The sequence below is a fragment of the Pollicipes pollicipes genome, unplaced genomic scaffold (genome assembly GCF_011947565.3).
Source record: "Pollicipes pollicipes isolate AB1234 unplaced genomic scaffold, Ppol_2.1 Scaffold_6686;HRSCAF=7923_pilon_pilon_pilon, whole genome shotgun sequence".
In the NCBI taxonomy this organism is placed as follows: Eukaryota; Metazoa; Arthropoda; class Thecostraca; order Pollicipedomorpha; family Pollicipedidae; genus Pollicipes; species Pollicipes pollicipes.
In genome coordinates, this window is record NW_023596921.1 from 6,355,441 (window position 1) to 6,379,559 (window position 24,119).

Below are 24,119 nucleotides of genomic sequence, written 5' to 3' on the forward strand. Positions count from 1 at the left end.
AAACTGGAAAGTTTCTGAGAGCAAAGAACTTTCAGGGTGAGGAATGTGTTGTGCAGCTAGATGCCAGGAGGAACACTTCAAAGGGAACTTGGCATGCATGTGACCTGGGCTTGACTGAAAGTAAAATTGCTGTCCAGTTTGAGGAGTTAGGCATGTCAGAAGCCAAAAGATTCACCAGAATAATCATAGGAACAGTTGAAAATGTCCCCACATCTTGCCTGTGTAGGTTAACAGGTGGGACCCTGACCAGTGTACATGGCCCTCTATTGTCATAGAAGGTATGCAAAACCCAAGTTGGACGGCCCCTGACCACCGAGCGTGCCTAAGCAGGCAAACAGATGGGCCCCTCAAAAGAGGGAAAGGCCTTAGGCAAGGGGCAGAGAGTTGGAGGGGCCCTAAATCAACATAAAGGGCCCATGAGCATGTCGCGAGTTTGTCGGCAGGCTAACTGAGACCAACGTGAAGCGCCCTTCAAGGGCGCCTCACGTGTGGAAGTGTGGAACCGGGAATGCCTCGGCAGGTTAGCATATGGGGTCCCCGGCTATGGCGGACAGAGCCTTTCGGGCAAATGGAAAGAATCCGTAGAAGGGCCCTAAGAGCACCCCGACACGGTAGCAGGAAGGGCCCAGCAACAGCGCAGGGACCTCCGAATAAATGCAAGCAAATCGAGGGCAACGTGGAAGGCTCAACAACGGGATTGATCCTGCAAGTGAGCATATAGGTCCCCAGGAAACAGCATGAGACCTCTGGATAGGGTGATGAACCTTCAAGTCTTCCGATCACCACCGTCTTAATCAGTGAGAAACTATTCTTACTCATGGGGCGTTCATTTTTGCTTACGACTGTTCTGCATAAAAAACTACAACTGTTCGGGTGACAGGGTCCCTTCGGAGCCTATGGGCCTTTCGGGGCCCAGGGGGGCCACGACCCCGTGCACCCAACTTTGTATCGGCCCCGGGCTCTTCCAGTTCCACCACCAGATTGCAGCACCAATTCGCGGTGCTGCAATAACCAGTCCGTTCTTATCAGTTTAAAAGTGTACATGTGAAATACTCGCGTGGACTACATCGTTAATGTAAGATGTGATTTCCTAAGCGTTCAAAGGTACCTCCTTTAGAAGCGTCATCTTTGTCATCTACCCGTTGGGAACGGCTCAGTATCAGCTGCTGGGCGAACGCTGAGCGGTCTATGGAGACAGCCTGGTATCAAGGTTTTTGTTGCGAGTATTTGCGAACGCGCGTGTTCGAAACTACGTAAGGATAATTAAATGCGTGGATTTTATCCTCGACATGATGAGATGCGTTAAATATATGCCCAAAACAACCAAGTGCAGTAAATTTATTCCTACAGAGCAATTTGCTAGGGCAGCCGTAGGCAAAGTGTAGGGAATTATGGGGATGGGTGCGTTTTGTAGAGAAAGGATGGATCTATCATGTAGTAAAAAAATCCAAGAAATGCTTACAATAAGCTAACGCAGCCTAAAGCTGGCAAATTTCATGAAAACGGTATACAACTCTCGCTAGTCTTTGGCTTGGTATGGTTTGTATCACTAAACGATTCTGACGGAATGTTGAACGTTTCTCGAGAAGCGTGGGTTGGCCATGTTAATGCGGACTACTGACCCACTTCGACTTAGATAAAACTTTTGAGTTCTATCAGATTAGAAAGAGTTAATTGGACCATGGCGAAATGAACAGTGTCGGCGCTACATTTCGTGCAGTCGTTTAAAGCAGCTTATTTTAGCAGTTCTTTAGTTTATTGACTACAAAAGTAAGGTAGAAATGTTCTCTCGGGAGCTTCTGACTTCTGTTCCAGTTATAGAAGCCGAAAATAAATACATCAAAACATGCCATTTTTGAGAAATGGACCATATCCGGCGATTGTGGGCCCCTTCACTATCAAAGGGCCCTTTGACAACCCTGTGCCTCTCCTTGCCAAGGCTCTGGCTGGGCGCCTGATTTGAAGTCCGTCGTGCGGGAGACAGCCGGGCCGGGGCAGTGGTCGCCGGCGGCACGTGAGAGCAGGGCTCGGGTGAGGATTATCGGGAAGAAGGGCATTTTTCTTTGAATTGTTTTTTTACAGGAGAACTTCGGTTTTATTAGTTCACAACCTTGTTTTGGCCGTTAGTATTTGAAGCCTCCGAATTTGTTTCCGCATAAAATGCTGTGACAAATAGTTATTTCCTGACAAGCAGCCGGTGAAATCTAGGCGCTCAAAAATGATGTCGCACTATGAGCGATTGATTCACATTACCGATTCTGACCAGCCTGGGCCCAGGTCGTATTTCGGTATCTACACTGTGGAGGCGGATGCCTCCCAATGGCCCACATGTCTACCCACTCGGGGACATCCGCCTCCCAAGGGAAAACAGTGCTAAAATGGACGGATAATCTCAGGAAGCTGGATAGTCATTTTCCAAATGGCCAAGATGAGTCGGGTAGGCAGGATTGTGCACCAGTGTGATGCAGTGAAGATATACATCTAGCATAGCACCCGTGGCATTGAATTATTTCCAAAATACGTCATGCGACCTGGGCTAGGGTAATGTCCTCCACCTCTACCCCCGCCCCCCCCCCCCCCGCTTTTTCCGATGACCGGACTCGGTTCCCACTTGAAGCTCCATATGCCTTAGCCTAGTACCCCGATATTCGAAACGTTCCTACGCCTATGCCATTTGGGCCTTTTCTGACCAGAAGATCTATTGTTGACGTGGGGGGCAAATTCCGGCTTGTAGGGGCCCTGTATCATTTCTGAGGAAGCCATTTTGTCATTTGGAATTTGCCCCTCTCCATATTCAGCATAGTTCCCGCGCTCCTGCGTCTCGCGTTTGAAACACATAGATGAGCTCAATCATCGTAGAGCTCGTACCCCGAAATCGGGCATTTTATCGTCGATCCTAGGGGCCCGTTGGCCCCTGGGACTTAAAAGGCACGTGACCCCCGTGACCCCCCCCCCCCCACGCCCTACGGATCCGAGCCCACGGTTGGCTGTGCTTGTGTAAACTTTGACTCTTCCACCATTCGATAGTTAAATCTAAGCCTAATGTCCGAATTTTGTACCGAGAGGCTTACTTGTGCTCTGCCGGCACGGTATGTCTTAACCCACTCATTTCACCCAACATTCGTATTTGCCCTCTATTTAAAGAGGATGTTGCCCCTCAAAATTTTTGGGAGGCCGATATGTCCCAAACTGAAGGTATTGTAGCTACCCGTAGACTTCCAAAATTCAGGATAAGGAGGCCCTCATAATTGAGCTAGGGAATAATCAAATCGTTCTCAGAAGTCTTGCTGTGCATGAACAGGCCAGTTCTCTGAGCATCGGGCCATCTTTATGAATCCGGTCCATGTTCTAGATCAGAAAATCCAAATTTTATGTTAAAAATGCCCTTCGTTGGTTCGGGAGGCCTCCCGTCACAAACTAGGAGGCCCTGTTCTGGGTTAGGAGGGAACCTTAGCATTCAGGAGGATCCATTTTTGGAACAGGAAATCCTTTCCGTATTTGAGATGGCCACGGTTCCATATCAGGATGCTGGGATAATGAGAGCCCCTCGCTATATTTGTAGGCCCCCTCCCCCAAATAGGAAGCATTCTGTTCTGGATAAGGAGGCCTCCTGTATGCATCAGAAGACCTCTTCTGGAAATGAGGCTCTGTTTTAGGACCTTTGCTGGATAATCAGAAGGCTGCCCATTCTGAGCGAAGCTTGGATATCATACATGTAACAATGTGAAAGGGGCACATGCACTTGGTGCCCCTCCCATTTGAATACGACACTTTCCACGAGTCCCCTGTGTGAGGAGACCCCACATTGTTCAGGAGGCCCCCTGAAAATCTTGCACCCCCCAACTCAAAATCCACGGCACCACCCTGCTTGGCACGTGTTCAGGCTGCAGTTGGAAGTTATTTCCGTTGTGTTCATGGATCACAACGTTTTATTGTGAGCGCAATGAAGGCCAGAAGTGTTTCGCCATTATGACTTGGGAGCGCTTATCCTGATGTTAATAGACCTTCAGTATGCGAGGAGGCGAGGGAGTCACTTGTATGTTTTCAGGGAGGGTCTGAGCCTTCTCTAATGCTGAATCAAAGGGGGTGCTCCACATTTGTACGGGTCTTGAACTGAAATAACCATATTGAAGTTCATTCGGTGCTGTTCACAGCCCTGCACTTCTTAATACCTAAAGGCCTCAAGGTTCTTAGCTATACGCCCGCTAAGATGAGCGGACTTCTTCGTGCATACTTCTTCAAGGTCACCAAGCATCATTCACGTCATGATAGCATTATTTAAATATTGCCATTCCATTGGTGATGTGATGATCAAGGGCAAGGAAAAACAATTGTCGAGTCGTTCATGTTTAACGTTCGTGAGCACGATTTCCAGATACGACAGGACGTCATTTGACTCTTAATCAATGTTGCACAGGGCGTGACGACGGAACCAAACAATGACATAGTCAGGAGCATTTTTACGGGATAAAGAAATTGTTTTCTGGAGCGGTCTTTTTCACCTAAAAGTATGTTAAATTATAAGTGAGTTGATTTTATGTGCTTCCCTCCTTCCAATGCTTCCCTCAATATCTTCAGACGTGGACATTCCCTTTAAGCTCCCTCAGTGGTATTCTGCTCCCACCCTCCTTCCCCAATGCATGTAGGCAAAAGGGTATATTGGGCCAATGAAATGCAGGAAGTGTCTGAACTGCTAATGCACTTGGTACCGGAGCCCATCACTATTAATATCATCACCATCATTATCTTCATCTTCATTATATATATATATATATATATATATATATATATATATATATATATGTACACACACATATATGTATATATGTACAAATGTATATATCATGTCTATTTTTATCATATTATTCATTTAGATGGTTTCAGATGCTAGATTCTCTTAGACGTTCATGTGTGGTGTTGGCATAGCATGCGACATGACCTGACGGGGTGAACATGTGGCATGGCATGGCACGTGGTGTGCATATATATATATATATATATATATATATATATATATATATATATATATATATATATATATGATCGTGGTTACTATCCTGTCGACTCGAAATTGGAGGCCTTCCCTGAACATCAAAATGATTTTTGAATGGAGCAATTTTTTGCGTCAGTGAGGTAAAGCAAAGGGGTCGAAATCCTGGGAAAGTCTGGATTTTGGGGCAGGTTGGATCAACTTTACTGGCTCAGCCCCTTTCTCAAGCAATTTTATATAATGACAGCTCTGCCAGGAGGTACCGGTTAAATGATGTTATCAAGCAAGCACGGCCTGTATTGACAGAACTCTACGCTCTAAGCTCTTCTCGTGCATCACTTGTTACCAAAGGCGCAGCTTAAAATATTAGCCCAGTGGAGCGTGATGCACGGAAACTTAACGTGGTTCTTGATTCGGTCTGAGTTTGAATGAAACTGAATTTCAGAATGCACTGACAATGTCGGAATAAGGAGAGTCACGTCCAGTGGCGCATCGCCTGTAGGCCCGCTCTGATCGATGCTGTGTGACAGGGAACCACTGAAGAATCGTCGCGTTGTTACACATGAATGACACTGTAATCGCTTGACTACGCTCTGGTCAAGCTGTCAAGCCTGAATGTTATGCACTGCCTGATTTCTTCGCTGATCTGGCGTACAAGCTTTCGTTGATGCTCTTTGCGTAATACTAGGAACAAAACAAACTGACATTTGCTTTTTCGTTCAAGATTTGAAGCTGGCGGATGGACGATCCTTAGTGTTCTTGAACCGCCGGGGCTACGGACGAAATCACACACGCGGCTTCAACGTAAGACTGTATTTCAAGATGGCCGGGTGGCCGGGACTGTATAGATAGCGACGGCGTTCCTTCGAGGGAGGTGGCAGTTCGCGATTCGGGCCACTTCTGTCAGCGGGCGACCGCTAGCGGTCTGTGGCTGGGCGCGGGCGTCATCTGGCGCCGCCACATCAGCGCCGTCTGGTGGCGCGTCTCCAGCGCTGTGTGGCGCCCGCCTTCAGCGTCGTCTGGGGGCCCGCCACCTGCACCGTCAGGTCGTGCGGTGTTGGCGCTGCCTTGTGGTGACCCTGGCCGGGTCGTGCCGGGACTTGGCGGCGGCGTCAGCTGGCGTGAAGGCTGCAGCCAGGCCGTCGCCGGTAGGCGTTGGGGCGGTGGCCTCACGCTGTCGCCTGGCGGTCCGGCCAGGGTGCGCGGCGTTCCGCTTGCTGCCGTCCGACGGGAGGAACGTGACCGGTCCGAGCTGTCGCGCGATGCGGAGTGGGCTGGAGGACCTGCTGTGGTTTTTGGGCACGCGCCCCCGCTTCCGCACGCGGTCAATGTTGCCAGGCTGGAGGCTGGAGGTCTGGCTGTCGGGCGGCTTGTCCGGCGCCCTGGCTGCGGCTGTTGCGTCGCTGCTGCGTCTCGAGCCGGCGCTGGAGTGCGCTGCCGCGTGGTGGCGCCACTGTAGCGACCGGCAGGTTGAGGCCGCCCAGTGCGGCGTTACCCTGTACTGCGCGAGACGCTGTCGCACGTGGTTAGCGAATTTCGCAGCCGCGTGTGGCGCCAGTTGCGTGGTCTCGTGGATCCACGCCTTCTCCTCTCGGTTGAGCCGCTCCACTGCGGTGTCGCCGCGTGGTCAATAGACTGCAGAGGTGGTGTGCCTCATCCCACGTTCGGAGAGGTGCTGGCGACATTTCTCACTAGTGAACTGCAGGACGTTGTCCGTCATCAATTCTGCGCAGAACCCCTCTCAGGACTAGACCAGACTGAGAAACCGAATGACGTCATCGGTCTCGACGGCCCTGCGCCTCCGTCCACTGAGGTCCCCCGGGCCAGAGTGCCGCTCCCCGCTGGGATCGTGCTGGTCCGATGATTGATTGGCCCCGCGAATGTGACGCTCGTGTCAGTTTTGTTTTACAAGCCTCTTCTCCCAGGTTTCGGTGATTGGGTAGGTTCGCTCCCGTTCGTGCTTATGTTCAGGTCCGTTTTGCATGGGCTCTTTCTTGCCCCGGGACAGACCCAGGGCCTCTGATATCAACAGTCGGTATGCCCCGGAGTCATGCCTGGCCCTGAGGTTTTGCTGTCGTGGAGTTTTGCTGCGTACTGAGAGACTGGGCTCGGGATCGAGCTCGGTTTCGAACTCAGAACTTTCCCACGGGGCGGATAGGTTGCATCAGCTGGTCCGGCTCCGGTCTGCTGCTCGGTTCTGCACGGGCCTTCTTTAGTCGTCCGCTAGCGCTCTATCGACCCCAGGGCGGCGCGAACGCAGAGACGTGGGACATGTTTCCGCTGGACACCCCGTTCCCCGGCTGCTTCCAGCCCTGGGCATGCTTTTGGGCCTCTCGCCCTGACAATCTTGTTTTCGACCAGGTCCGCAGCGGCCCTCCCGGCGCGGTCTGTGCGCTCAGGCGCCTTGCCCGACCGGCTGAATCGTCGCTGAATCTGCCTTAGATATGATGAACCCCCTGCTACGCAAAGCAGGAAGGAATTGCTACGCTGGGGGAGGGGAAAAGAGGGACGCAGTAAGAACGGTGCTTTCAAAAGACAAAAACGAGTGTATACGGGGTTTTAGCTCCACCTTACAAAATCTGCTACCGATGAGCCTAAATAGAATGCCAAACTGAGTCAACTGCTTGAAATGAACTGCCCTCGTCTGCAGCGCGACCGCGCACGACTTCAGTATTCCAGACATTTTATGCTGGGGAGAGGAGAGTGGTACGCGATGCGGCCGCAAGAGAGCAGACGGCGTCCGCGTCTGAAGCATTGGACTGCTCCGTGGACTTCCTGTCGGTCAAAGTCTCTTCGAACTTCTCTATCTAGACTTGTCTCTGTTGTCTTCAATGTCGGTTTACTGTCCTTGAGACCACATGGTTCTTTGTTTTTCCACCTTCATTTTTTTTTGCCAATTCAACTTTTGAACCAGTCGACTCATGTTTAAATTGAACCCCTGATTCTCAGCTGGTTTCATTGAACAACCTTGGCATTGTAAGGCAGGCAGCGTCGGGGTCATTAATGGACCACCAGCTGAGAGAATTTACAGCTTATCCATGGGTATATCAACAGCCGTGGGTTAGGTAATGGCTAAAGTAACAAACTTAACAACGACATACAGCCACAATACCATCGGATTGATTTTGGTTTCGTCAAATTTCGTATCGTCTGTCTCAATAAGTCGGCTTCTTACCTCCATATAGGCGGACATTTCAAAATGCTCATTTATTCATGACAAGATGACCAGATAACAGAATATCACTAACACAAAACAGGGCTACAGTGAGTGGAAAGGGCGTGCTGCATTCTCCGCTGCCCGGAGCCTCTGCCATCTGGCGGTGGGCGAAGCGGAATGACAGGTTCTCTGAGTTTCGGTAGATGCCGCTAGGCCCCAGCGCCTCATTTGTTCGCTGAGGAGAAGTACGCCTTGCTCTTCTTGGGATCGGGCTTCATGGTGCTCTCTCCGGGCTTCCAGCCGGCTGGGCACACTGCAAACAGAAGAATGCAAATCAACGCTGTTGGATGCCCACGCCTGTGACCATTTCGATTTTTGGCGCCACGCGTGATGCCGTTTAACACCACAGAAGCCGAGATTGCTCGCTGAATTTCACAAGTGCATTGGCAGAATTCACCATCCAATGAATCATGCATTGCAAAAATAATGGACTACTGCTGATCGATGAGGACATGACATACAAACATGGGTAATGCACGGTACAGGGGCGTCAGATACCACACGTGAACGTGTGCCATCACGGCTATCCCGCGGCCTGGTTTCTGGAGCCTCTGACGCCCTAGTGATGCGTACAGGTGTCCGCCAGGCGTTGCAGCCACATTGTTAACAAGTGATGTCCTAAACCTAAAGGACCAGCCCTCCGACTAGCCGACAGGTTGGATACCGCTCAATCTCGCCCCGTTCATCCCCGACACCAGCGTGCGTCAAATATTCCGTCCGCCCGCATGTCCGTCGGTGACCGCTGTGTTCGTTACTAAAGCCTCGCCACGTTTGCCATCGCCCACCAGATTGTCGACTCACCCTCGCCGTGCTCGTCGGTGAACTGGTAGGCCTGCACCAGCCGCATCACCTCGTCCACCGACCGGCCGACCGGCAAGTCGTTGACAATCATCTGGCGCAGCGTGCTCTTACCATCAATGATGAACAGGCCTGGAAAGGAGAGGCCGAGTGGGACACCGGAACGGCCGACCAGCCGCCCACGCCGGCGGGGAGGACCGCATTCTCCACGTGACCGACCGTGACTAATGGGTCTGATCAGACGTCAATATAGCGCTGACAGGTCTGAACAGACGTCAATATAGCGCTGACGGGGCTCAACAGCGGGCAACAAGTGGAGCACGATACATAATTGCAGCAGCAGAGCTGTTAGCCAACTGGCGAGTTCCATCGCCTACCAAACGCGGCGACCATTGTGAACACATGTTCCGTGACGAAGAAATGACATCAGGTCCGAACCAGGCCCATTGCATTACCCATCGTCGGGATGGGAACGCGACGACCCCTCCGGTGCGACGAATGCGGCCATTGTGCCGTCCCTTGCGGGTCAACAATGGACTACTCTCACTCATTGGCACCATTCACCACAGAATGGCGCCCTTCCGCGCCTTTAGAACCGTTCATTATTCATCAAAGGTCCGGAAACGCGGTTCCGTGCACGCGATTCCAAACCACTTCCGGAAAACGCCGACATTGCAAAGCCACCACCTGGCTGCATGGGGCGGCGGTCACGCCATCGCCACCACAAGCAAAAGCTGATGCGTTCGAAAAAAGAAAATCAGAGAACCGCTCGATTTCACCTAAATCGACGGGAACTATTAAATGGCGCGGTCTTTCCACAACTGCTTTTTCCTGAAATTGCGGCTAATCTCCTGTCGCATGCCGCTGACGTCTGCGTTGCGGTCAATCTGCTGCAACCCAGACACTTGAGTGATCGAGATAATTTCAGTAACTGCTTTGGCCTTCGTGCCAATAAAGCCCTCTCCACAAACGGACCATGGTGGGCAGATGGGATTACGGGTTCAGAAAAAAACGTGTCCAAAACTTGTACCAATGGAGAAATCGTACGACAATTTTCACGGCTAGAACTTGATGCCACTCTGGTCCATATATATTGGACGGTTTAGCTTAGCTTTTATTTACAATTGAGCGGGGTTTGGTTAAAATATTATAAGTTCTCTTCCAGTGTCCTGGAATAGAAATTGTGAAACGCTTCAAAACAGAGCACGCTCGGAGACGGGTTATCACGCACAGGAACCATGAAGAGCCACTGTTTCGCTCCGCTACACGCCGGCATCACTGCGCTTGAATTGTAGCAGGTCGCATGTGTCGCAAAAAGAACACAAATTGTACGCCTTGCACGGATGTGCTGTCGCTGGGCTAACTTTCGAACGTAATGTTCATAAACAACACGAAATACTTAACATGGAAACCCGCAGCGTTTAAAGACAATTTAGTGAAAACCCTCTTTCGCAGTTATGGTAAGGAGATTGCAAACTTACGACTTGAGGACAGAATCAATAGGACAGAATGCCAGCAAGCCATGACATTCACCAGTTACTGAAGTGGTGAAGGTTGAGGTTCAAATCGTGAAATAAACAGCCCTATCAACCATTGATCTCATTGGTCAACCAACCATCAACACATCTACCTCCATACACATCTAAAATACTTCGCACAACTATCCATATGGATCCTGAAAGATTCTACGGGAAATTTTAAAACAAGCTCTAATGTTTCACAATATTTTTCAGGAAAAAACAACTTAAAGAATAAAGCATCGAACAAAATCCTTCCAAAAATATTAAAACCAGGATCACAGGAGATCCTACGACATTTTTAAAAAAAGATTCAGGATTCAAAGGACCCTTCGACAAATTTCCAAAACGGTCCGGGATCTCAGAAGATCTTGGTCCAACGCGATGGAAAACAACCATCTTATTCAACCATTTCCAGCCGTCCGATAAACAAAAAGAAACGTGCAACAGCACTATGTGAAGAAAATGACCACTTTAAAGGGAGTGTCCCACCTAAGGGGCATATTAAAAAAAGCACTAATGGAAGCACGGGACTAGTCAGTCGCATAGTAGTACTGGGTCGCGCCACCACAGCACCGTGAAGACAATGATCCAATTCCAATCATTTTCGAGCCCAAATTAAGCTGCCAGCGCTTGTCACAGGATTTTGCTTCTTCCCCGCAGTCGCGACCACCGTCGTCATGACAACCATCGTGCGCACCTCTATTGGAAGAATAAAAACGATTGCGCTTGACGCAGCTGGCGATGGCCGTTGCCGAGGAGGTGGTTGGTAGGAGATCAAACCCGGTGCGTCACATGCATCATGTGATACTCTCATTCCCAAAGCCAAACTGAGCCTCCGAAAGCAGCCACTGCGATAAACGCCGTAGGAGGAAAATCAAATGCACAGCAAACTGCTTCGACGAATTCGCAGAATGCCTCATGTTCGCAAATCTTTTTGTCTAAACAGTGTTTCAAACTTTCGTGGCATTTATCAAACAAGCACTTTGACCCATTAGTATGTTGCAAACATAACAAAATGCACACGATGGAAAAAGTAAGGCGCATGAAATGTACTGCTTTCAGAGTGGTGAGCAGGGATCCAATTAAGATTTTTCTGCAAGGCCGGCTACTTCAAACCAAAAGTCTGAGCTATTTAGAACGATTTCGAGAAAACTGGTATTGCTGATCAAATCATCCGCATCTCATGTAACAACCAAAAAGTGCAAAAAGGGTGGAATACTCCACTTAAAGCGACGTGCATCAGCCTGTTAATGACTCTTTACCCTCCGTCCACTGATCCTTTCTCCTCATCCAGCCGCCTATCAGGGGGCAACCGACCCGGCCCGTCCAAGGTAGTCCCCGTAGAACCCCGTGACCCGGCCCGCCCAGCCCGTGGCTGCCGTCCCGGTCTCCTGCCGCCGGTGGGCGGCCGCCAGCCCACCCGCCGCTGCTATGCGGCCGGCGCAGGCACCGTCACGCAAGGCGCGCGGTGACGCGTCAGACCCGCCGGCGGATAGCGCAACGCAGCCTCATCACCGGGCGCGCGCACTCTCATTGGGTTGCGAATATACCGACTGTGGCGGCGCCGGCGGCGCTAATGAAGCGAGAACAGCGGGTACTGCGGCTAAGTGAGTGCGCCTGGTGGGCAGGCTCGCGGCAGCACTACCGTGTGCCGCCGAGGCAGCACTACCGCGTGCGCGTGCTGCAGAGGCAGCACTACCATGTGCCGTCACGGAAATTAATCACCGTGAATATCGGAAATAATTATCCCTGCAAATTTTGCCCATGGGGTTCTATTTCAATTAGGGCCGCCACTAGGTAGCATAGTCCTGTAGGCGGTCTTCAACAGGAACACACAGGTGGTTTGGTTAAAGGTAATGCTTTTAGACGGTGTTCCACATTTGTATGGAAGTTTGAACTGAAATGACTATCTTGAAGACTACTCGGTACAGGTCACAGCAGCCCGCGAAGATGTGCGGGCTATTTCAAGATCAATCGGGCATGCATGACGTCACGGAAACGCCATTCAAAAACTGTCAACTCATTGGTTATGCAGCGTTCAAGGCCAAAAAGGATGCAAGTCATTCATGTCTGCCGTTCATGAGCACGGTTTCCAGATATAACGGACTTCCAATGGCTCTCGATCGATGTTGTGCAGGTAGTGTAAGATTAAAACACGAATCACGTTTTATGCCGCATATGCAAAGTTTAACATGGGTCCTAGATATTACGAAAGTAAGACTTAATGGAATAACGTAAGAACACCGCCATAACCGAGCATATAAAAACAAGGTAACATCTTAAACCCACGGAAGAATATGCAAGAATACCACGAAAACTGGCCCAAACACGAGTCCGAAGCAATATTTGCCTTAACAAACACATCCAGCACCGTCGGTGCCATCACCCCGCAGGTTTAAGTATTTCACGTGAATGCTGGGGCGGGAATTTCGCACGGTCAGTTTGGCAGTGCCTCGAACACCATTCAAACATTTGATGACCTAATGAAACAATGACGCACTGAGAAGCATACTTACTATAAAAAAACAACTTGCTTTGTATTGGACAGTCTTTTCCACTGAGAAGCATATCGATAGTCATAGCCAAGCTTATTTCACCACTATCTGATACTTGTTTCAATATCTTCAGATGTAGAACATTCTCTCTAAGTGAGACCACAAAACGACAAGCATTCTTCAAGCTGAATGACAGACCACAAAACGACAAGCATTCTTCAAGCTGAATGACACGTCGAACATTTGCGGTATTTTCAGAGCATGCCAAAATGTCCTGCTCTTCGCGACCTCACCTCTGAATGGGACGCCCTCGTCCTCTTTTAGTACGCCGTACGCTTTGGAGATCGCCATGCTCTTGTCGGCCAGTAGGGGGATGTCCATGGAGCCCAGACCACCCTCCTTGCGTGGCGTGTTGATCCAGGCCAGGTGGCAGAACTGCGAGTCCGTTGAGCAGGCCAGTACCTGCATGAAGGCGGGTGAGGGTAATAACAGGTCAAAAGTGGGCACCACACGCCAACGTGCTCAACCATGGCGTGCACTCCACGCCGGGGACCGACAGAGACAGACTCTTGTGCGTCAGTTGGGGCTGGAGACCGGCGGATACAGACTGCTGGGTGCCAGTCAGGGCTGGAGACCGGTGGAGAATCACTGCAGGGTCAGCCGAGGGTGGAGACCGGCAGAGAGTAGCTTATGTGTGTCAGTCGGGGCTGAGGACCAGCGGAGAGTCATTGCTGAGTGTCAGTCGGGGCTGGGGACCGGCGGAGAGTGACTGCTGGGTGTCAGCCGGAGCTGGGGACCGGCGGAGAGTGATGATGATGATTAGGGTTTTAGGGCACGTCGACTTCTAGGGTCATTTTGCGCCCAGTAACAGCCCAGCGGAGAGTCATTGTTGAGTGTCAGTCGAGGCTGGGGACCGGCGCAGAGTAGCCGCTGGTTATCAGTCCAGCTGGGGACCGGCGGAGAGTGACTGCTGGGTGTCAGCCGGGGCTGGGGACCGGCGCAGAGTAGCCGCTGGTTATCAGTCCAGCTGGGGACCGGCGGAGAGTGACTGCTGGGTGTCAGCCGGGGCTGGGGACCGGCGGAGAGCAACTTCTGGGCGCCAGTCGGGGCTGGGATCGCCAGAGCGGTCAGCCCTGACTGGGAACCGGCGGAGAGTGACTGCTGGGTGTCAGCCGGGGCTGGGGACCGGCGGAGAGTGACTGCTGGGTGTCAACCGGGGCTGGGGACCGGCGGAGAGTAACTTCTGGGCGCCAGTCGGGGCTGGGATCGTCAGAGAGGTCAGCCCTGATTGGGGACCGGCGGTCGCGCACAGTGAACACTCGGACCCCAGTGGGCCCTGTGGGCGAAAATCATCACAGATCAGCCAGCGGCGAGCCACGCCGGGCGGTCCGGCGGTCCATTACACATACACAGATGTAACGTGGCTGCTGGGTCTGTGTCTTTGTGGACTGGAGTGCATTGTTCAGAAGAGCATGGGAGCAAAAGCTTATCTCTGCGTCCTGTTGCCGTAATTTTTGGGACCGAATTGATTCATTATATCGATGTCCGCTGTTTCACATGGACCATCCACGGGCGTCCCAATGTTTTTTTTTTCTGAATACGCCTCTGCCTGTCGATATCCGACATCTAACATCAAATATCGTATCGATCCTCGGCCGCGAGTATTGATGGCACATCACGACCTGAGAAACAATGGGCGGGGGGGGGGGGGGGGGGGGGATCGCCTGTCAGCCGGCGCCCCACTGGGCTGGACCGCCACCGAGACGGATACTGACGGAGGCTGCAGTCAACCGGTGTGGGCCTCGCCAGCCGTGACGGACGTGAGCTTGGCGTGCCCACAGCAGAAAAGGCCGAGGACCGTCATAGCACTGCCGCCCCATGCGAAAACCAGACGGTTTCAAACAAGACGCGACCACGAGGAGGGTGGGATAATCCGCACGTAATGCCATCGGTCAGCATCAACAAAGGCATTATCAGACAATCCCGCAAAACCAAATTCGTGTCGACAGATGATGGGTCTTACGGACGAGCAGGACATCCTGGTAACACTACTATCGCACGGGCACGACCCTAAATGGCCCCAATCCAGCAGCGCTTTACCTTTGCGCATCGCACCACTGCGTGACGACCTTTTACTGCGCCTGCCCAGCTTAATGAAGACCGGCATCAGCGCGCTGGCTCAGACCACAAACCCCGGTGTTTGGCTTGGATTGCCCCCGGACTTAAACCCCGCTAGCGAGGAGGCACGTGAGAGATAACATCCGCCCTCACCGCGGCCCGTGCGATAAGCGGTTGATACAAGAGGCCGCAGACCGGCAGCGGTCCAGGTGGCAACCGGTGCCGGGCGGCGCGTCGAAGCAGAGACGACGCGGCACCGACACGGCACGCCCGGCCCGGCCGTGATCCGGCCACGGGCGGGCGGGCGCTGCAGCGCTGCAGCGATGCGCAGACACGGCAGGCGCCAGCGTGCTGCAGGGCGCCGCCGACGGCGGCGGCCGGTCGGTAGGGCGGTCGATCGGTCGGCCGGCCGGGGGCGGGGCGGGGGCCGGCCCCGGACGGCTGGAGGGTAACGCGGCCGAGCGGCGCCGCCGCAGCCGCAGGGGACAGGCCGTGTGTCACGCGACCGCAGAGAGTGGGACAACGGGTCGCGCCGCAACCGGAGACCGTCTACCGGTTTCACGGAGGCCGGCGCGGCACCGCAAGCGGTTCAACGCCCGATTCATCCGCGCCCGGCCGCTGGAGGGAAGATGACTTTACCCTACGATTTCCGAGCACACGTGGTCGAAAACGCGCGCCTGAAGCGGCACAAAATTTGCAGTACGTGTATTCAGTAACTGTTCATCTCCTAGGCAATTTGGCACCTCGCATCCTTGAGTTAATTTGAGGCCGGCGTTTCATCTACCAAGATCAGCTACCCAAGTCAGGTCAAACATGTCAACCTCTTAAAAATTTCGACCACAGGTAACTTTTGTGTATGTCATTTACTTTCGTTCAAACCTGTTATAGCAAGAGAACATCATGGTACCCACAGGTTGTTCATTTCAGATTTTGTGGAAAAGGCAAGATCAGGGACTTGGATATTGATAATGTTTTATTATTCCTCCGTCAATGATGCAAATTTGCACGTATTTTTCAGTGGCTTGGGTGTTTTTATATGAGGAAAAGAGTAATAACTTACATACACAGCCATCATATCAACAGAGTATATGACCTTGGCCCGGGTCATGACCTACCTCCATGGGCACCCTCTGCAAAACACATGCTGAGCTCAAAATAGGCAATTTTATTGGGAGGTTTTGGACGCTTAATTAAAATCCTCCAATGAAAACATGCTGTGATAATATTCTAGTGCATAATGAGGTAACAATACGTTATGTGAAGATGTGTTAAGTCATATGGGATCATCCAGTCAATGACCCATGTTGCCAGTAGCAGAGAAGCTTGATGAACCAGTGTGACGCGCGTTACCACCTCCTTATCGTGTTCGTGAAGCTGATGACGTCTACTTTCATGCACCAACATACCTGTTCTCAGTTTGTTACAAACAGATGACCGAGCTTCCAAGGAATTAAGCATAGTGTAGACAACAGCTAAGCGATCTTGAGCACCCGTGGATGTTCAAAACTGTTTCTGACCACAGAAAAACATTGTACTGGTCACACAGGCTCCAGTTACCACTTAAATCATTTCATTTGAATGTTTTAACATTTAACGTAAGCTAACCTCAGGTAATCTGTGGGTCACCCAAAATGGTAGCTTGCATCTGGAATAATCTTGTTCCACAGCTGCATCTAATAAAACAGACTAAGGCAGAGGCACATTGCGAAGAAAGTGTCATTTTTGTAGGCTGCTGGTACACAAATTTTGAGTGGTGACCTCATCCGACCTGATCCACGCGGAGGAACAAAAATAGTCGGAATGGACTCTCCACACTCTTAACACTCATTTCCGTGCCCTTATTATCCGTCTCGACGTGTTAAAGTAGGTCTCAACTGCATTCATCGGAACGACCGTTTTCTACATTCCGTGAACTCTGGTGACCTCACATTTGACCTGAAGTCAGAAATATGGTGTGCATTCTTCACGCTTTGACGAGACCTTCAAAAAGGCCACTTTGTTTTTCTCATACAGCGTCTGGAAGTTGGAGATCCCAGGGGGATGTTGGGGATTCCCCTCCCGGCCGGGGAGAGGGGGAAGTCGACTTCCCCTCCCCCAGCCAGCCGCGGGGAAGAGCCGACCAGCGCCATGGCAAGACCCGTGAGTCATGCTCAGCAACACCGTCTGTGTCAGGCTGGACCAAAGTGATGCTACTAATGTCGCTGCTAGGAACTCCGGTACGGAATACTGCGTGCGATTTCTTCACTTGCCAGTAAGGCTCCGCCCAGCCGTATTCACAACCACCGAGACCTCCTCAGCGCGCATTCACAGCACCGGCGTTTGCCTCAACCCAATCAACCCGGAACCCCCACGCACCAACGGGTCGCTCTGAACACGTTATCGTCCTCTATGGCGTACGCGTTAAAACTCGCTGTACCCCAGATTGCCCACGTGAAGCGCACGTGCGCCGTCGCACGGTCACCTGCCGCCTGCGAAATATGACTGGGTCGGGTCACGCGCCGACGCGGCGAGCACGCGCCAGTCACCGGCACAGGTTCACCAGCCGCCGCAGACGTCCGTTCACAGGCCGGAAACAGACCGCCACCTGGCCGCTTACGTAAGGCGCGAGGTTCGGCTGCGCAGGGGAGCGGGACGGGGCGCGGCGGGTCATGAGACAAGGCAGACGGCGGGATGGTACCACCACCGGCAGCGGGCTCCGCGTCTGCTGTCGGCTGGGGACATGCGATGGTACCAGATTTTTGACCGTATACTGTTTTTCCAGAGTTATCTATGCGGAAAGTGAGCAACTGTGTTGTCCAGTTAAACCATGTGCTTTCCAAAACACAGATGGAGAGCGGGGGCCAATGCGTTTTCCAAGTATAAGCCATGATATCATCGCAGACGATCTTCAGGATTGCTAGTTCGCTCAGCTGGGTGAAGAACACCTGCTCGATGTCGGGTGGCCCACACTTTGGGGCTGCACAGTCAGCGTGGCGAGGCAGTGCCGCCTGGTGGTTGGGGCTGGCCGTCTCCGAATACCACAGGCAAGGCTGACTCCAAGCAGCACAGTATAAACAGACATGATGGCGTCGCACGCGCAAAAAGACGACGATGCTATCAACAACAGCTGAAACACGGGCAACGTCCGAGTGGCATGCCGTTGAACAGGACCGAGCGTCAGATACGGCGTGGGACCGCGCGGCACGACCCGCGACGCCATATCCAGTCGCCACGACGTCGCCCTTCAACACATACGCGGGTATAACATCAGTCTGCGGTTATCTGGCGCTCCATCGAATATCGATCAACGGGGTCATAAGGGTGACGCTTTTGGAGAGCGGCCCAGAGCCTCACCAGCACTGCGCATCGTATGATGCCTCTCAACTGTCAATCAAGCCTCAGTCAGGTCAAAGACAAAGGCGCAGCCGAATGACGCAGATGGCGGGCGTCTGACACCCAGGCCCGCCAGTTCGACCCTCCATCCCCCTCGCTCTATGACCTCACCTCGCAGTTGATGTCGCGGAACTTCTTGGCCGCGTCGCTGAACGCAATGATCTCGGTGGGGCAGACGAAGGTGAAGTCGAGCGGGTAAAAGAACAGCACCACGTACTTTCCCTTGTAGTCGTCCAGGCTGATCTCCTTGAACTCTCCGTCCACCACCGCCTGGCACTTGAAGTAGGGCGCCGGCTGCTGGGGCTGAAGGCACGGCATTTTGTTGCACTGGAAGCGGACAGAGCGGGCAGTGAGCGTGTGTGCGGACGACTGGATGCCGTCACAGCGGTGATCACGGCCCGCGAGTCTGGCATCGCGCGGAGCGGCGCCCACAGTGCGGTTGTGCGGCGGCGGGTCCCACCACGGCGACGGAGGCGTCGCGTGCGTGGGCGCTACGGATGTCCAGCTCTCTCTTGGTGAAAGCATGCCAGCGTAAATCCACACAACCTCATACCAGTTACTTATGTTGTGTGATTCACGCCACTTTTGCAGTAAGATGGGTGGCCATTGTGACTTATTCAAGAGGGTTCGAACTGGTTTTCCCTCCCAAAACAAAAACAAAAAATATATCCCTTCGCTCCACGCAGCAACCGCCAAAAAAAGACCCGCAGCATCGCGTGGGGCACCTGTCGGCGGGCGGGGGAGGGGGGGGGGGGGGGGTCACGGCCCTCAGCTGAGCTAGTCTGCCCAGCAGGCGCGCGGGGTCACAGGTGTCGCCGCCGCCTGTTGACAGTCAAGCCGCCGTCCCGAGCACGCGCGGCCGAGCCACAGATGTCAGTCACCACCACCTGGCGTGTGCTGACGGCACGTCAGCAGCCTCGCCCGATGACAGCCGCCACACCCGGCACCGCGCCGCGGCCGTCCGCGGCTGCCGGCCGAACGCCAGCCGCCAGCCAGCCGGGCCTGCCTCAACACCACACGCCAGACGGTCCGCGGCCGGCGACGAGGAGCTGGGGGATTTCTGGAGCGAGAGTTGGGGGATTTCAGGACCACGGGCTGGAGGATTGCGGCTGCAGTTTGCCCTGTGGCGCCCGCCCAGCCGCGGCCGCGTCCCCGTTTGCAGGCAGAGTGTGTGGTGTTGTTCACAGACCACAACAGCCGGAAGTTCCCAGCTGCAAAACGGATGTTTGCTGCTCTCAGTGGCCGTCAGCGCGGCAGCTCTGGTACAGGAATTCGGTAGAGCAGATTTGTAAATCTAGACCAAAAGCAGACGTAACTCAGCGATGCCTTGGAAGGGCCATTTAACGGGAATGTCTCACATTTGAAGATAATGAAGCACGAAATACGATGAAACAAGCTCACTTATAACTATTGGTATACTTTTTAAGTGGAAAAGACCGCTCCAGGCAGCACAATTCTCCGTTTAGTAAATATGCTGCTCAATGCGTCATGGTTTCATGATGTCATCGTACCTTGCGCAACAATGATTGAGAGCCAAATGATGGCCGTAATGTCTGAAAATGGCGCTCATGAGCGCCAGATATGAACAACGCGATAATGACATTTCTTGGCCTTGATCCCCGCATGGCTTAGAAATGGCAGCATTCGAATGACGTCATTCTGGCGTCATGAATGCCAAGGTGTCTTTGAAATACTCTCCCCCCATATACCTTTCCCCATTGTAGCGGGCGCGTAGCACATAAACTAGAGGGGCTCAGGTCTAAGGCGGGCAGAATTGTGAACGTCGAAAGGATTGCAAAATGGCGATTTCAGTTCAAACCCCGATACAAATGTGAAATACTTCCTTTAACGCGCGCCCGGGTGGCCGTCTGGATACCCTTCGTTCGGGTGGAGGGATGGGTCACTTTGACTCCCGAGGATACCAGGAACTAAGAGAGCTAGACACCAAATTCACGAGGAGTGTTGACCGGTACCTGAACTAACCTGGGTCAGAGTTTGAGGTTCCTTGGTCATGATCTCCGGGTTAAAATAAGGTCAAACAAGGTCAAATTTCAGGTTGGTCTCTAGAGATGATCCCAGAACCTAGATCACTGTTCTAAACAAAAGGCCACATGCTCGTTTAATAGCAGTGACCTTGTTGCATCTTTTGAAGGTGATGGTGTCTAAAATCATACAAGACTACTTTGAGTTTTGCATTTGAATAAGCGACAATGATTACACTGAGCCGCATTTTCCTAAAAACAAAAATATTGACCTGGGTCATTTTAGGTCAGTAACCTATTCTGACCTTTGAATCCATCAAAGATCCTATGCGGCTCCTGTTGTCAATAAATTTGAAATGAGCATCAGAAGCTTCTCCATACAGCAAGACCTGAAGTAATAAAGAAGATTGGTTTTGGCCTTGGTCTGACCTTCGTACCTGACCTTAGGGCGATGCAATTTATTCTTTGAATTGTTGTGTTGCCTAAGAAAGTATCTCAGCGTTGTATGGCTTCGTCCAACACTCCAATTCTGCATAGGATTGAGCGATTCCCTAGAAATTGACTTCGCTGAAATCATGGCCTGACTTGGACCAGCCATAGGTCAGCGACCTCACAAGATACATATAAATGTTTCATACCAAACCATCCGCTATTCAACTGTCTACAGCTATGCAAAATTTGGCGAGGACACGCCGCGCCGTTAGGAAATCATTCCCGAAAAATCTTCGGGGAGGGCCAATTTGACCCACCCCCACCCCAGCGCGTGTTAACCCTTATAGCTAGATTTCTATTTGTGGCACAACATACATTTTATGTCATATAACTGTCCAATATGTTCTGTTCAATTTCGCCTACAATACATAGATTGATAAGTAGCACATATAACCTCGAAACACCAATCATCTAAATGACATCTGCCACGCGCATCTGCCGTTAATGTAACATGCGAACAATTCTGCGGAACAGCGGACGGACATTTCAAGAGCCACGAGGTTCGAGACATGAAATGCCCTTTGCGCTAGAACATAACGAGCATCACGAAATATTAAGTTGCTCGATAGAGACAAGTCATAGGTATGTATTTTCTGACACTCGTTCGTGGTACTGAAATGTGCCCATACAACGCCCAGCAATCTGCGCCAAGAACCCGGCTGAAGCCATTCGTTCTCGAAAAGACGTTCACCGATCCGATCCGATGAGAACGCTTCAGTCGCATCAACACATCAACACTTGCGATGAGAGGGATCACGGCAGCGACCTGATGTCATCCGGCCCTGGAGCGTGATGAGCCCCGCGGGACGCCCCGAAGCGTAATCCATCACGGGACGCTCCGAAGCGTGATGACCCTCACGGGACGCCCTGAGGCGTGATGGCCATCACGGGACGCCCTGAGGCGTGATGGCCATCACGGGACGCCCTGAGGCGTGATGACCATCACGGGACGCTCTGACGCGAAATGAGCCTCACGGGACGCCCTGAAGCGTGATGAACCTCACGGGACGCCCTGACGCGAAAGTGAGCCTCACGGGACGCCCTGAAGCGTGACGAACCTCACGGGACGCCCTGACGCGTGATGACCCTCACAGGACGCCCTGACGCGTGATGACCCTCACGGGATGCCCTGAAGCGTGATGAACCTCACGGGACGCTCTGACGCGTGATGACCATCACGGGACGCCCTGACGCGAAGTGAGCCTCACGGGACGCCCTGAAGCGTGATGAACCTCACGGGACGCTCTGAAGCGTGATAAACCTCACGGGACGCCCTGAAGCGTGATGAACCTCACGGGACGCCCTGACGCGTGATGACCCTCACGGGACGCCCTGACGCGTGATGACCCTCACGGGACGCCCTGACGCGTGATGACCCTCACGGGATGCCCTGAAGCGTGATGAACCTCACGGGACGCCCCAGTCCCACCGCCTCGGGACGACGTTCAGCTGCTGCCTCGGCAACGAAAGCGCGACGGCCACAGTCTGGCAAGCAGGGCATTCATCCGAGCTGTGGCCGCGAGAAAGGTCGCCGACCGCGTGCGTAACCGAAACGACGACCGGCAGACAGAAGGAGAGAGAAAGACGCAAAGAGAACGAGAGAGTGAAAGAGAAAGAAAAAGAGAAAGAAAAAGAGAAAGAAAAAGAGAAAGAAAAAGAGAAAGAAAAAGAGAAAGAAAAAGAGAAAGAAAAAGAGAAAGAAAAAGAGAAAAGAGAGGAGAGAAAAGGAGGAGAGAAAAGAGAGGAGAGAGGAGAGGGGAGAGGGGAGAGGGGAGAGGGGAGAGGGGAGAGGGAGAGGGGAGAAGGGAGAGAGGGAGGGGGAAGAGGAGGGGGAGAGAGAGAGAGATAGAGCGAGAGAGAGAGAGGAGAGAGAGAGAGAGAGAGAGAGAGAAGAGAGAGAGATAGAGAGGAGAGAGAGAGAGAGAGAGAGAGAGAGAGAGAGAGAGAGAGAGAGAGAGAGAGAGAGACGCAGCAACGCACAGCACCACGCACACGCACACGCACTACGCATCACACACACCACACACACACACCCACACACACACACACACACACACACACACACACACACACACACACACACACACACACACACACACACACACACACACACACACACACACAACAGAGAGAGAGAGAGAGAGAGAGAGAGACACAGATACAAAGACAGAGAGACAAAGACATAGACATAGACAGAGGCAGAGAGACAAAGACAGAGACAGAGAGACAAAGACAATGACAGAGATAGAGACAGGGACATGGACAGGGACAGAGACAGAGACAGAGACAGAGACAGAGATAGAGACAGGGACAGAGACAGAGACAGAGAGACAGAGATAGAGAATAGAGACGACAGATGTGCATCAGACGGAAGGCACCTCGTCCCTGTGAATGGAGTCTCCGAAGGCGCGCTGGGAGGGTGCCATGATGTGGACAGTCCTCCTGATATCGGCCATCTGATGCTGCCGATGCCCACCTGAACAGGCGGCCGACCCTGGCGCTGCCGCGCGCACATTTGGCCAGCTATGGGAAAAGCACGCAACGTGACCGCCATACCCCCGGCGACCCGAGCTGCCTTGACAACGCACTGATTACCCCAACGACCGCACCGAGCAGGCATGAACAACCGAAAAACAGCGACTCCCCGACCGACGGGGGGTTAACACTCACAACAGGCGACTCTTCAACTGGCTGAGGACTCAGGCCCGATGGCTGATGACTGGGGATTCAGGCCCGACGACTGTGCAGTCACTGAGGGTAGACGTACAAGCCACGACGACCTAGTTCCCCGACCAGCAAAGACCAACGATTGATGGCAGCCCTCCTAGACCATCAGCTCGATAACCACAGGCCAGTCGGGTGACCCGACAACAGCGACACCGGACTCAGGGATCAGCAGGGCATCAACAGCCACCGGTGTCTGCCCTCTTGAACCAACAGGGGAACAGCCATCCCCATCTTCAGCCGGCCCACTTTGCGACCGCTCGTGTCATTCGTGGCACACCAGGCACCGGAGCCACCGCACGCATCACCATCAACGGGGACCGCCAACTAATGGCGTCACCACCGACGGGGACCGGCGGCTGACGCATCACCATCAACAAGGACCGGCGACTGACGGCATCCGGCAGCCAC

At 52.7% G+C, this 24,119-nt stretch overlaps 1 protein-coding gene across 4 annotated transcripts in view; it reads right to left on the bottom strand.

Annotated features, from left to right (window-relative positions):
- Positions 1-8,181: 8,181 nt before the first annotated feature.
- The window catches only part of Prx2 (Peroxiredoxin 2), a 45,327-nt gene continuing 29,389 nt past the window's right edge, over positions 8,182-24,119 (bottom strand). For all 4 annotated transcript variants that reach the window (XM_037230513.1, XM_037230511.1, XM_037230510.1 and 1 more), the window contains 4 exons: positions 18,622-18,837; positions 13,314-13,482; positions 9,009-9,137; positions 8,182-8,460 (listed from right to left, as the gene is read on the bottom strand). In XM_037230513.1, the coding sequence (XP_037086408.1) occupies positions 8,372-8,460; positions 9,009-9,137; positions 13,314-13,482; positions 18,622-18,828 (594 nt within the window). In that variant the 5' untranslated portion in view covers positions 18,829-18,837 and the 3' untranslated portion in view covers positions 8,182-8,371. The remainder of the gene's footprint in view (positions 8,461-9,008; positions 9,138-13,313; positions 13,483-18,621; positions 18,838-24,119) is intronic.